At 30.8% G+C, this 14,426-nt stretch overlaps 3 protein-coding genes across 3 annotated transcripts in view; 2 read left to right on the top strand and 1 right to left on the bottom strand.

Annotated features, from left to right (window-relative positions):
* Positions 1-5,937, top strand: part of HELRODRAFT_79826 (hypothetical protein) — a gene marked incomplete at both ends in the record, with an annotated part of 9,229 nt that extends 3,292 nt beyond the window's left edge. The window contains 6 exons of the mRNA XM_009019949.1: positions 2,361-2,526; positions 4,501-4,582; positions 4,829-5,006; positions 5,167-5,275; positions 5,553-5,710; positions 5,878-5,937. Coding sequence (XP_009018197.1) covers positions 2,361-2,526; positions 4,501-4,582; positions 4,829-5,006; positions 5,167-5,275; positions 5,553-5,710; positions 5,878-5,937 — 753 coding nt within the window. The remainder of the gene's footprint in view (positions 1-2,360; positions 2,527-4,500; positions 4,583-4,828; positions 5,007-5,166; positions 5,276-5,552; positions 5,711-5,877) is intronic.
* Positions 5,938-6,890: 953 nt separating this feature from the next.
* HELRODRAFT_185616 (hypothetical protein) lies at positions 6,891-9,218 on the top strand. The gene is made up of 7 exons (XM_009019948.1): positions 6,891-7,115; positions 7,266-7,491; positions 7,644-7,727; positions 7,984-8,079; positions 8,291-8,421; positions 8,604-8,665; positions 8,839-9,218. Exons 2-7 carry the CDS (start codon positions 7,324-7,326, stop codon positions 8,961-8,963), a joined length of 666 nt encoding a protein of 221 aa, XP_009018196.1. The 5' UTR covers positions 6,891-7,115; positions 7,266-7,323; the 3' UTR covers positions 8,964-9,218.
* A 3,501-nt stretch (positions 9,219-12,719) lies between these two features.
* On the bottom strand, positions 12,720-13,718 carry HELRODRAFT_79940 (hypothetical protein; the record flags this gene model as incomplete). The annotated part of the gene is made up of 3 exons (XM_009019947.1): positions 12,720-12,981; positions 13,132-13,275; positions 13,531-13,718. The coding sequence occupies 3 exons, from the start codon at positions 13,716-13,718 to the stop codon at positions 12,720-12,722; spliced, it is 594 nt and encodes a 197-aa protein (XP_009018195.1).
* Positions 13,719-14,426: the final 708 nt, after the last annotated feature.

The raw sequence follows: 14,426 nt of genomic DNA, 5'->3' as shown, positions 1-14,426 counted from the left end.
ACCTACACATACATACAAACGCACACACACACACACACATGTATATATAATAATGGGTTATGAGGTTTTTTTATACGAGAATTCTCTTTTAGGAAATATTTTTTGTTTTTTAATATAGTATAACATTTTTGTTCACTCCAATGAGGATAAATGTTTTGTTCGTTCATTCGTTTGTTCGTTCGTTCCTTTGTTCGTTTGCTCGTTCGTTTGTTTGTTTGTTTTATTTTTATGGTTTTTGTGGTAATTATGTTAATACTTTTTAATTTATTTATCATTTAATAGGAAATTTATTTAAATATTCATTTTTAAAATTACTATGATAATTTTTTGTAGTTGGTTAAGCGCGGCAGGTTAAACATATGGGACATTCTACAGGAGTCAGTTGATGGGATTGTTTTTGCAGTATGTCCTCTTTTTTTTCTTTACATATTTTCATTTCGTTTGTCTCTGTTTCATTTTCGTTATATTTCATTCATTTTTCAATTTGGTTGTTTGTTTATTCATTTGGTTGTTTGTTTATTCATTTGTTTGTTTGTTTATTCATTTGTTTGTTTGTTTATTCATTTGTTTGTTTGTTCGTTCATTCATTCTCTAATTAATTTATTCATTCATTTACTCATTCATTCATTAATTCATTCACTCATTAATTCATTCACTCATTAATTCATTCACTCATTCGATCATTCATTCATTCACTCATTCATTCATTCATATATACTATGAAAATGTAATACATTAACACATTCTTTGTTAATTTATTGAGCAAAAATTATCCCAAAATGTCAACAGATTCACGGGAAAGTAAATATAGATAGCAGATATCTAAATATGATTCATGAAACATTTGATTTAAATAAGGATTAATGATATTAATATAGAGTTTAAAATTAAATACCTCCCAAGCTGCCTATCATCTACCCTATCTAGTTAACAACAAATTAATGATGACAATAATTCTATATCATACTAACTCACTTAGGCTTCTAATTAAGCTTTCAAGATACAATGTTTCAATATATTTACATGACCCCCACTCTTTTTCTCCCTCTCTCTCTTTCTTTCTCTCTCTTTCTCTCTCTCTCTCTCTCTCTCTCTCTCTCTCTCTCTCTCTCTCTTTATTTCTCTCATTGCATTCTTTTTTTTTCTTTATTTACATTGGTTAGATACTAATCACTTGATATTTAAGCCTTTTAGTAGGTTTTTTTTTCTTACTAACATTTGACATCATTTAACATTTAAGTTTTGTGTGCTTTTTTATTCACGCTCTGTCATTGCTGTCTCACAGAGAGTTAATTTTATTGGGTTTGTTGCACGCACAAACACACACGCACACGCACAAACACGTAGATGCGTTTAGCGGTTGCATGTGTGCTTGTTCAGTTTCTAACACCATCTTATGTATGATTTTAATTGTTAAAGCTTAAGATTTTAATAACTAATGTAGTTATTGTACACTCTATAAGGATGATGTTTCTGTGTTTGATGATTTTTTTTGAGATTTTCATCAGTTGTAGGTGTGTGTGTGTCTTGCCGAAAAAATGTATATATATATGTATGTATATATGAATGTATGTATATGTGTGTGTGTGTATGTATGTATGTTTTTTTATATGAGTATCGCTTCTGACGTATGTATGCTGTAATTAAATTTTGGCTTGCTTGCAGGTGCTAACAAATTAATCACTCACATACATTTTCATGTGTGTGGCTTTCTCTTTGGCTTAGTCATCAATTATATTTCTATTAATCAAATGCTTGAAAAATATTTCTGACTGTTGTCTCTATATACACAAGGTCTTCATTTTAATATCAATTTTTTTCCTATTGTTATTTAAATCTTTTATTTTTTTAAATATATATATATAGAGATATATATTTATACTAATATAAACTAATACATGTGCATATGAGTGTATGTATGTATGTTTATGTGCGTGCGTGTGTGTGTGCGTGTGTGTAAAGTTTCAAGGTTATTTTAGTAGCGTTGATAAATTTTCTTTAGCTGGCCAAAGCTATTTGTGCTAGGTGTTGGTGTTGCCAGGTGTTTTTCTGTCTGTTGTAAGGTGTTGAAAGGAAGTTTGAAAGTTTTTTGGGTAATTTATGACTGTTTGATTTTGTCTTTTGTTTATGTTGTTTATGCCGTGATAATGTTTTGAAAGCTATAATAGATGAATTTGTGTTTGCCCTTTCGATTGTGTGATAACTTTCTGAAGCAAACTTTAATCTCTCATGTGTATATAAAACGTGTTCTATCGGCTCACATTGCCAAACATTTGCCAACAAAAATTTTTTTTCCTCAAAACATTCTCACATTAGCAATAGTAAATTGTTGTTGTCGTTGTTGAATGTAGTTGAGAAAGTTGTACAACATTCTGAAGAAAGATTCTTTAGAACAACAGCAACAACAACAACATCAGCAACAACATCATCATCATACATCGTCGTCGTCGTCGTCATCTGATGTACCACACGACCATCCTTCTAGTGGCAGGCAGAATATTTGGCAGTTGATTCAAAATGATGATAGTTGTGGCCTACTATTGGTGAGAATTATTTTTTGTGTGACTGCGCGTTTGTGTGTGTGTTTTTATGTGTGTTTGTTTGTGTGTGTATGTGTGTTTGTGTTTGTATGTGTGTTTGTATGTGTGTGTTTGTGTGTGTGCCTTATGTTGTTATATTCTTTATAATATGTTTTTTTTTATTATACCATTTTAATATATGAAGTGAATATATTTCCAATAAACAAAATGCTGACTCCTTTGAAAGGAATCACTGGATGTAAGATATCATTGTTATTATTATTACTATTGCTATTATTATTGCTATTATTATTTTTATTATTCTTCTGTTTTTAGAGAAATAGTCACCTTGTATATACGAAATTTTCTGTGTACATAGATACAATAGATGTGAATGTGTTGGAATCCTAAGCTTTAGATATATATGTTTATAGAGAGGGAGAAAGAGAGAGAGAGAGAGAGAGAGAGAGAGAGAGAGAGAGAGAGAGAGAGAGATGTACACAATTTTGGATGAGAACGATGATGTTGTTGTTGATAATGTGGCTGCTTTTGCTGCTGCCGTTGTAGTTGCTGTAGTTTTAGTTGTTGTTGATGTTTGTGTGTGTGTTAGTTCTATACATTTCTTTGTTTTTTATCCAGTGTTTTTGTGTTGTTTAGCCCCGTTTTGTAGTTGTTGTTGTTGTATAATGTTACTCTTATTTGTTGTTTATATGATTTTTATTCTGTCTACACACACACAGACACACCCACACATAGAAACACACACATAGAAACAGACAGACACACACACAGACAACAGACACAAACATACAGACACACATTTATTTATTCACAGTACAGATTATTTTGATTACATTTTTACGTTTTTTTTAATTATTTTAAATCATTTTATTTTTCAATTTTTTTTTCTCCATAGCAACTGTTAGCTGACCAGGCCTTGAAATGAATGAAAGAGAATCATTTCTTTAATTTATTTCAATTATTTTCTTTAGAAATTAAAAAAATAGTTTCTTACCAGAACAAATGCTTCATGTATATAGCATCCATTTATGTATATATATATGTCTAAAGTATGTATGTATGTATGTATATATGTATGTATATATATAAGTATGTGTGTGTGTGTGTGTGTGTGTGTGTGTGTGTGTGTGTGTGTGTGTGTGTGTGTGTACATATGTATGTGTGTACGAATGCATGTAATGTGTTTTTTTTAATGGTTAACATAGCATAGCATGTTTCAGAATGTTATAGTTTGAAATTTTTCATCACAGTATATCTATGTGGAGATCTTATTTTTATTTATTTATTTTTTTCATTATTATTTTTTTTTCAGTTTCTCTTTTCAAAAAGTTGTCTGCTTAGTCCCTTTTGATTTTTCATTTTAGGATGATGACAACGAAAAAATTTTTTTTAATTTTTTGAGTTGCATTTTAACGAGAGAAAATGCTTCACATTTCATGTTTCTCTTAATTATTTTTTATAAATTAACGTTAATATTTGTATCAATGCCTAACATTATAATGTGACTACATAATCACAAATAATTCCCCAAGTTAGCTAACTAACCAACTTAATTAACAAAAATCGAACCTAATTTTAAAACTAATTGGTTTACTATCACTCTCTTTTTCACTGTCTATCTATCTATCTATCTATCTATCTATCTATCTATCTATCTATCTATCTATCTATCTATCTATCTATCTATCTATCTATCTATCTGTCTGTTTATCTTTTTTACTCATTTTTTATTTCATTTTTCCATTCCACTAAAACCTTTTTTCAAAATTCCAAAATCTCAAACCAATATATATATAACATTTATAGCAATTTTAATAATATATAACCAAATTTTTTAACGAAAATAAATTTGAAGATTTTCTAAAACGCCAGCTAGTGAAAAAAAATATTAATATCATATTTCATAATTGATTTTCACGAAATCTAAATTCACTTTTTACGCAAAAGGGTCACTACATAGAACCTATAACGGAGACGACCCTCACTGTTCATTTTTTTGGCCCCAAAGGGAAAGATTACATGAACTATAAAGATTTTCATAGGTATTTCTCTTGTGTTTAATTTGCTATCTTCGTTTATTTGTATGTAGATGTGTAGTGCGTGTGTGTGTTGTGCGTGTGTGTACAAGTATGTGCATGTATATCTACTTAACTTAACAAATCTACCTTTTCATCACACATGCGCATATTCAGGCGCGCACACACTCAAACACACACACACACACACACACAAGGGATTGTACTATTCAATCCAACTCACCACTCACACACACACACACACACACACAGATTCATGGACAACCTGCAGACGGAAGTACTGGAACTAGAGTTCGCTGAGTTCTCCAGTGGCCTATCGACTATAAGTGAAATCGAATTTGCTCAGATACTGCTAAGGTACACGAAATTAACGAAAGAGGAGCATGACAAGTATCTCAACAGACTTAGAAACAGAATCGAACATTCACAAGTTGGTCGTGTATGTGTGTGCGTGCGTTTGCGTGTGTGCGTGTGTGTGGGTTTTTGTGTCTGTAAGTGTGTGTCTAGGGTTTTTGTGTACGTGTGTTTAATGGATATCGAATAGAGTTGAGTTTGTTAAAGTGACTGAAATGAATGAAATAATTTTATAGGGCATAAAATTCAAAGATTTCAAAGAGTTCTCACAGTTCCTCAATAGTATTGATGATTTCTCACTGGCCATGCGTATTTTTACTTACGCCGATCATCCTATTTCTGAAGGTTTTTGTGTTTGTGTATGTTTGATTGTTGGTTTGTATGCTTGTTTGTATGTTTGATTGTTGGTTTGTATGCTTGTTTGTATGTTTGATTGTTTGGTTGTTGGTTTGTATGCTTGTTTGTTTGGTTGTTTGTGTATATATTTTTATAGCGTACATTTTTACAATTCAATGACACTCTCGCCAAATTAGCTAAACAAAAAATTTCTAACTAGTTAAATAATATTAATGAAATGATTATTATTCACCATCGTCCCAATCATCACCACCCTCACTACCAGCTGATTTCGCCAGGGCGGTTAAGGCATGCACAGGTCAAACCCTGAACAGTCACATGATCCACGTAGTCTTCCAGCTGTTTGATGTGGATGGAGATGGCAGGCTGTCCCACAAGGAGTTCATCTCCGTCATGAAGGAAAGAATGCATAGAGGCTCCAAGGTTGGGACCAGGACGGCGATGATGATGAAGATGATTAGGAGGAGGAGGATGAAGATGATGAGGAGGAAGGGAATGATGATGACCATTAATTTTTATATTCTTTCATTTGTTTATTTACTCATTCATTCCATTTTTTTTTTCAAATTTGTTTTTCCAACCACGTGCAGCACATGTCAGTAACAAGATGGGATAACTTCAAGGCCTGTGTCAAGAATGATCTTAGATGATTTATAATCTTTTTTTGGGGCCCTCACTTGTTGCCATAGCGATGTTCCTAGTGTTTTTTTTTTGTTACTTCTAATGAGATATTACAACACAAACATTTGTCACAATCTGTTCACTTTTCAAAATTTCTTTGTCTCGTGCAAATGGTTTCACTTGTGGTCTTTTGCTTTCAATTTTTCAAAAATTTTTCGAGATTTTTCTAGGTGAATTTGATTTTCTCTTTTGTTAAAGTGATGTTTATTTATGGTTTTTTTTTGTGTGTGTGCAGTATTTTTAAAAATTTATCGTAATAAATTTATTGATTTTTTGTTGCAACCGTCAATATTATTGGCTAATTATAAGTCTCTAGTATTTATTTTTATTTATGTTATAATTGTTAATATTATTATTATTATTTATTATTATTATAACTGATATTTTTTCTACATTTTTTTACATTATCAATCTTGAACAATATGAAAGAATCTAAGAAATGTAATATAATATGTGTATAAGAACAGTACTGTCATAATCGGTTTTCAACGTATATTCTTTTTCTACCAATTGTATTTTTTACCAATTGTAATGTTCATTAGTTGTTTGTGAACTTATAAATGTACATAATGTATGTATACATGTATATGTAGGGTATATATATATATATATATATATATGACATTGGAATAGTAATTATGTTTTATGGTTCAATTCTTTACAAACGTCAAAGAAACATTCATGTTTGATTTATATTCTCATGTCTTCAGAAATATTTTTCTCGTGATTAGCCGTTGGTCTATTAATTTATGTGTTTTCTCAATATAATATTTCAAATTATTTGTGCGGCTCTAATCTTAATAGGGTCAAAAGTTTAATCTGTGTTTGTTTAAACAATTGTATTTTTAGATAAGTTCTACTTTGTTTCGTAATAGATGGCGCCTTTGAGTTTTTAATGCCTAGGTTAACTTTTCATCATTCCAGAAACATTAATAGACATTTGATAAACAATGTAAATAAATGAAGTAAATTTTCTCAGCACTATTTATTTTTTTTCGTTTAGTTTTCACAAAATCGGACGAAAACTTTCTTTCACTAACTTTCGCTATTCAAGTTCAAAAATTATTTCCTTTGTCGGCTGTTTTTTTACAGAGGAGGAACTTACAAGTTGGAAAAAACACTGAAAACAAATTCTACAAAGTTAAAGGTGAAATTTATGTGATGTTTTTCAGTATTTTAGTATTAAATCACGATAGCTCTTTGTTAAATTATTTTATAAATCACAATTTTAATTTAATTTTAAATATTTTTAATTTTAAAATAAATAAATGCTTCTACTTTTTTCTTGCTCAAACAGTGTCTCAACTTCATTTAAGCCACTGTAGTGTAAACAGCAAAAACATCAGAACAAAAAAATGTCTTGGATATTCGGTAGAAAGAAGACTCCCCAAGAAATGCTGAGACAGAGCCAGAGGGCCCTGAACAAAGCCATGAGGGACATTGACAGGGAGAGACAAAGTATGGAAAACCAGGAAAAGAAAATCATCATTGATATAAAAAAAATGGCCAAACAAGGACAGATGGTGATTTTTTTAATATTTTTTAAAAGTTTATTTATCATAGAAAAAATTAATAATTTTTAAAATTAATTCTAATTATTTGACATTTGATTATTAAACCAGCTAGAAATTTTCATTTATTTATTATTTTTTGCCATTTTCACCGATTATTACAGGATGCAGTTAAAATCCTAGCAAGAGATTTGGTTCGTACGCGTCGATATGTCAAAAAGTTTATTTTGATGAGAGCTAACATACAGGTTTGTCGTTTTACTAACACACAACTATGATTTATGTCTGTCATAAATTAGTGAGATAGGGATGTGCCTGTGAGTTTGGGCACACGTTTGTATGTCATTTTTGTTTATTTTGATACTTTATGTCTTACATGTACAATGTCTGAAAATTATTTTTTCATAAATGATAAGGAGCCATTTTGAAAAATTGTGTAAAATAATAATTAAGCATTTAATTTTATATGAAATAGTATTTTTCAATTTTTTTCTTCCAATTTAGGCAGTTTCTTTAAAGATTCAAACCCTGAAATCAAACGATGCAATGGCCTCAGCCATGAAAGGGGTCACAAAGGCCATGGCAACCATGAACAAACAGGTCAGGTCAGAGGTCAAATGATGGTGACTTGATGTGATGATAATGTAATTAAGTTTCATAGCCATCTATATCATCAGTTTTTGTCATTTTCATCATCTTCATCGTCATCACCATCCTCATCTTCATCGTCATCACCATCCTCATCTTCATCGTCATCATTATCTTCATCGACGTCATCATTCCAATGTCTCTCTTTTTCTCCAATTCTCAGATGAAGCTGCCCCAGATCCAGCAGATAATGCAGGAGTTCGAGAAACAATCGGAGATCATGGACATGAAGGAGGAGATGATGAATGACGTCATTGATGACGCCCTCGGAGAGGATGACGATGAAGAAGAGAGGTGAGTGGATGTGTAAATGAATGAATGAATTTGTCATCTTGATGATGATGATGATGGCAATGAGGCATCTTTTACATTTATCTTCATTTTTATCATCCTAATCTCCTTAATCACCATAATCACTGCCTTAATCACGGTCATAATCATCATTGTAATAATCAATTTCCTAATGACTCATCTAGTGAGGCCATAGTTACGCAAGTACTCGATGAACTTGGCTTACAGATGGCTGACCAGCTATCAGGTATGTTCGTTCCGCCCCTAACTTATTATGCAGTTGAAATTTTTAATCTCCGTGATTATTACAATAATGATGGTCATGTTTTGGTATGAATGTACATTTATACTTGGTGTACATGGTATGACTACATCGCCATCATCATTATCTTCATCGTTATGACAACTGACCAATCACAGATCTCTCAGCTCCTAGCAGCAAGGTAGGCGCAGTCACTAAGCAGCAACCGAGCGCTGTAGCAGCTGGCGTTTCAGACGCAGACGCCGATCTAGAGGCTAGACTGGAGAATCTCAGAAGACAATGATCATCACTGTCTTCTTCACCTTGTGTGTGTCTGAATGTGTACGTCTGTCTGTAAGTGTGTCTGTGTGTATGTGTGTGTGTGTCTCAGTGAGTGTACTATATTTCCTAATGCGTTATCAACAATACATACATAATGACGATAACTATGAATATATCAGATTATTAAACATGACTGTTCAATTTATGATGCTTCTGTAATTTGTTTACAAATTATTACGTTATATTTAGTAAATAAATAAAAACTTGTTACATCAAATGACATTTTTGTAATTTCAACTAACAGAAAATGAGAGAGAAACAGAGAGAGAGAAAAATTAGAAAATTTTCCCCTAACCCAGGATTTTAAAATTTGGGCGAAATAAGTTTCATCAAAATGGTTTTCATCATCATTTTCATCTTCAAGATTATCTTTAATAGTAATTTAAACGATTTACGTGTTAAAACGAGTCAGTCTGTTTAGTTTAATTCTCAGTTGTTATCACCATTACCGCCACCCATTCAAAAGGAAATAACTTCGGATTACGTCATTTCAAGCTTTCCTCCATCAGACGTTCTCTGCCAAAAAGTGTCATTCTGATTCACAAACATATTAGACACGGTCATGAAACCAATGGTATATCAAACACCGAATTTATAAAAATGAGATTTTTCAACTTTAAATATATATATTTAAACTTTATTTACATATATATTTAGTAAATAGTATATTTAATTACAAAATAATGTTAAAAATGTGAATAACGATAATAAATTCCACTGAAATCAAGATATAATCCTTATATATATATATATTTATTTATACAATATTCTATAAATTCTACCGAATGTTTGGCGTTAATGTGTTTGTAGTTCGTTTTTTCGATTTTTCTCACTAAAGTTTTTTGGTGAACGTTTAGTTTATTAAAATTCAAAATAAACTTTTTTTTCGAATTCATGCTGCAAATGAGGCCGTATTTCGATTCCGAATGAATCATCATCAGTGCTCCTTACAACGAACTACAAACATATTAACGCCAAACCTTCGGTAGAATTTATAGAATATTGTAAAAATTATGGTCTATTACCAACATATATATATATATATATATACATACATATATATATATATATATATATATATAGAAAGAGAGAGTTATATGAAATATATACAGAATAAATAATAACAATAACGGTAGCCGTGGTAGTGACGACAGTGGCGATGTTGTTGTTGGTGGTGAAGATAATAAAGGTGATGACGATGAAGAAGAAGAAGGTGATTACATTACAAAGTGTGATTACATTTTAGTTAATCATCAATTCATCCGTCAGTCTCAATTGAACAGGCAGGCGCAAATACATCGTGCACTGTGCATACATGATTACATATTAACTTTCAATTAATTAATCAATCAATTAATTAATTGGTAAATTAATTAATTAATTAGTTTTAAAAACTGAAAAATCAATAATGGAACCATGCGAAACATCCTAAGCTCACACTTACTTCTGGCTTAATAATAGCAATAACAGTAATGGTAATAAAATAAAATACATAACAATTTGATGTGTGTGTGTGTAAATAATATACATGTATTATATAGTAACTAAATACTTAACAATAATTGCATATAGGCTCGCAAAAATACACCAAAATCATCATTAACATCACCATTACACTTTGAAATTGTGATAGTGACGTGTCTCAATAATAAAACATTTACGACGACAAGGGACGACAACATGAATAACAACAATTACATCAAAGATAATGACAATTATTATTAATATTGGTTTTGTGTAGATGATAATAATAATCTCATTCATATTCCCTATGACAAAGGAAACAACTTTAAATGATGAGAATACAACGTAAAAGCAACACACCTACATACAAACATACACACACACGCGCGCACGTACGTACAAACATACACACATATAAAACTACACACAAACAAGCAAACAAACAAACATTGGTAGAAATGCTAGAAAAACATAAAATAATATAGGCACCAATATTAAATGGCATCAAACGAACAAAATAGAGTATAACATGCAGACAGACAGACAAACAAACAAACACATACACACAAATATACTAGTATACATACTTAATAACATACATACATACATACATACATAAAACATGACGTTTTTATAAACAATTTTGAGCACAAAAATCACTGAGAATAATATCATATGTGTATATTTGGATGTGAAAGTAAGGTTGTGTGTGTGTGTGTGTGTAGTTTTGGACGTGGCTATGCTTGTGTGTAATTTTGTTTGTTGTGTGTGTGTGTATATTACCTAAATGCACACCAAATAGGGATGGACTGAATACATCAGAGAAATTTTAATATAGAATTAAATATGAAATAAAAGTTATATGAATGTAGCGAAACAGAAATTAAAAGATGTCAAATAAAAAATTCGTTTCTTTTTTTTAGCAGGGAAAATCCACTAATAAGCAAAACAAATATACAAACACTAAACAAACAATTTACATACAAACAACAAACATATAGACAAACATACAAACAAAACACGAACTCTGACAAGCAAAGGTAAAAAAACCATATAACATTTTGCATTTTAACAAAGCATGAGAACAGAATACATAGATGTGCATTAAACTTGAATAAACATACATACACAGATATAAGTATATATATAGGATATATTTATACGTGCATACTTACATAACACTGTATAGTTTAATCAAATAAATGCCTAAAAAATAAGAAAATATAAACAAATAATTATTATTACAATTATTAATATAATTATCAATATAATTATTAATATAATTATATTAGGAACATGAGGGATACAAAATGATATCATATTGTTAGACCTGAAGATAGCGAACAATTTTATAAGTATTCATCATTGTCATCGTCAATTTTTATATCATTCTTAACATCATCATCATCATTATTACATTCCTTGTCATCATTATCCTCAATAAAATTATGAATCAATCAACTAATCTGTATTAATTAGTCAACTAACCAACTAATCAACCAACCAATCATTCAACTAATTAACCAACCAATCGTGTAAACAATTGAACTGTAAATAAATAAAACACCACCAAATGATTCTAAACTAGAACCACTCGCTAGAAATTTAAAAATAATAGTTAATCCACACCACATGCAAATCACAAAAAAATAAAATAAAATAAATATACTTAAGGAAAAGAAAGCAACCTCTAATGATTAAAATCTCTCGAATCGAATCATCATAACACTAACACAACCAGACATCATAACATCACTTTTCTTCCTCCTAAATAAAACACCCACACACACATACACTCACACACACGCACAGGCACGCACACACAGGCACACACAATCACATCTTTCTGCCGATGTAGAAGACGGTAGCCAAAGTAACCACGGCAAAAGTTACAACAACACCAACGCCACGCCAGCCAATGCTGTCCGGGACTAAATTCAACACTGCCCTCTGGAAGAAAAAAAAAATTATGAAAATAAATTACTAATAATTATTGATGTAAATAATAAAATGAATGGAGTTCTAAGAGTGAGAATCCTACATCTGAGGGAGTGAAAGATGAATGAAATGTTTTCATGTGATCTTGGATGAAAGAATAAATATAGCAAGACACTCCAGCCGACTCGTGAATAAATGATGGTTGAGAAAATGATGAAAGAAGACATAATTGAATAAAAAATTTGAAATAAAACCAAAAATAAAAAATTATTATATATAAAAACATAAACTGTCAATCAGCCAGCCAGCCAACCAATCAACGAACCAGCCAGTCAATCAACACAACCCTAGTAACCCACACCCCAACACGACAGCCAATCAAAAACGAACTGACCCATCCGCCCTGATTAGCAATCCACTGAGCAATCTTACTGATGGTGATGTACTTGATGAGGTACTCGATGATTTTTATGAAGAATCCGCGAATCCCTCTGCTCAGTACGGCCACAGCGAGTCGATAACCAAAGCAGAGAAGTGTCAGCACGCGCCCCCAGTGAATTGTTCCATCTCGGAAAAGTCTGCAATGAGGAAGGCAAATTACGAGCCATTCAACAATTAATTCAAGTTAAATTTAATAGAAACTGTTTGAAAACTGATTCAAATTTATAAATAAATAAATGGATCAATCAACAATTCATGTTAACCAACCAGCCAACCGAGCAACCAACCTCTCAGCAACATTGGAGAAAGCTTCAAAGGCAGTTTCGGGAGTTGGATTAAGCATCTTAATCATTTCGTTGAACTCAGATGAATACCTTTCGTTGACTGTATCTCCAATCTGAGCCAGCCTTCTGCCTATCTCAGAGGCTCGACTATTTTTAGGTGAGGGCAAAGAATAAATAAATCATCTACTAAAAATTTTTGAGAATCTATAAATTATTTCTTGCTACTTTTTTGTACAAAAAAATTTTAGATTTTAATTTTTCATTTAAATATTGCATGTGACATGAAAAAATATATTTGTTGTTATAACATATGAAGAACTATGAAAAAAAAAATGAAATTTTAAACTTCATTAAAACTAGACTACCAAAAACAATAAATAAGAAAAAAACTTAAAAACATACGACAAAGGATTCTCTGGGGCCCCGAGCATCAACTCTCCGAACCTCGGTGACTCGTCAGCAGTGCTAGATAGCCTATCATGAACATACATATTTGTGACAAAACTCCTAAATATTCCATCCGTCTGATTGACAACATTTTCTTCTGTGTCAGGTCTTATCTCAGCTTCTGTGTCCGGTCTAACAATCATTCTTGGGGTTATAGGGGGCACAAAATCAGCATCCGGGTTGTAATTAGGAGTTAGGTCGTCACCCCCACCTCCTGTCGCCATCTATTTTTAGAAGAGGCTTCACTTACTGTTTACTCTGTACCTCCTAATCCTGAAAATGGTTTATCAGATTAGAAAACATACCTACAATAGTGGAATAAATAAATAAAATAATACTTTGATGTCTATCTGTATGAGCTCTTTGATTTTGAAATACCTTCAATAAATTTTCAATTTTTTGAGAACTTTTAAAAACTGTTGGTGAATTTTTAAAATGTAATGTAAATTAAATGTATATATAATCATCATATTATAATTATATTATAAAGACATATATATATATATATATATATATATATATATATATATATATATATATATATATACCAACATATATATATATACCAACATATATATATATATTATATATATGCATATAATTACACATCTAAGTAATACACTACATGCTAAATAATAAATATTCTACTTAACATTAGTGACACTAATTAGTAGTCTGATTAGAAGACAAAAAAGTAGTATATGACTTCCACAAAATTAAGTTTTAAAGTCTAATATATTTTATTTATTATTTTGAATATATCAAAGAAACATATTTATCATTTTATTTAATGCACTTTTGTAAATTTTAAAAAATTTGAGTGTGGAAATTAGACTACAGGTTGGCAATTC

This window comes from Helobdella robusta, assembly GCF_000326865.2.
Source record: "Helobdella robusta unplaced genomic scaffold HELROscaffold_26, whole genome shotgun sequence".
Lineage (NCBI taxonomy): Eukaryota > Metazoa > Annelida > Clitellata > Rhynchobdellida > Glossiphoniidae > Helobdella > Helobdella robusta.
The sequence above is the reverse complement of the archived record's forward strand: the minus strand, read 5'-3'. Positions and strand labels throughout refer to the sequence as shown.

Bases quoted from the DNA above. Each gene is read 5' to 3' on its own strand.
- HELRODRAFT_185616 (XM_009019948.1), top strand. From the start codon at position 7,324: ATGTCTTGGATATTCGGTAGAAAGAAGACTCCCCAAGAAATGCTGAGA. The intron at 7,728-7,983 runs GTTTGTCGTTTT...CTTCCAATTTAG, and splicing joins TGATGAGAGCTAACATACAG to GCAGTTTCTTTAAAGATTCA. The intron at 8,666-8,838 runs GTATGTTCGTTC...GACCAATCACAG, and splicing joins GATGGCTGACCAGCTATCAG to ATCTCTCAGCTCCTAGCAGC.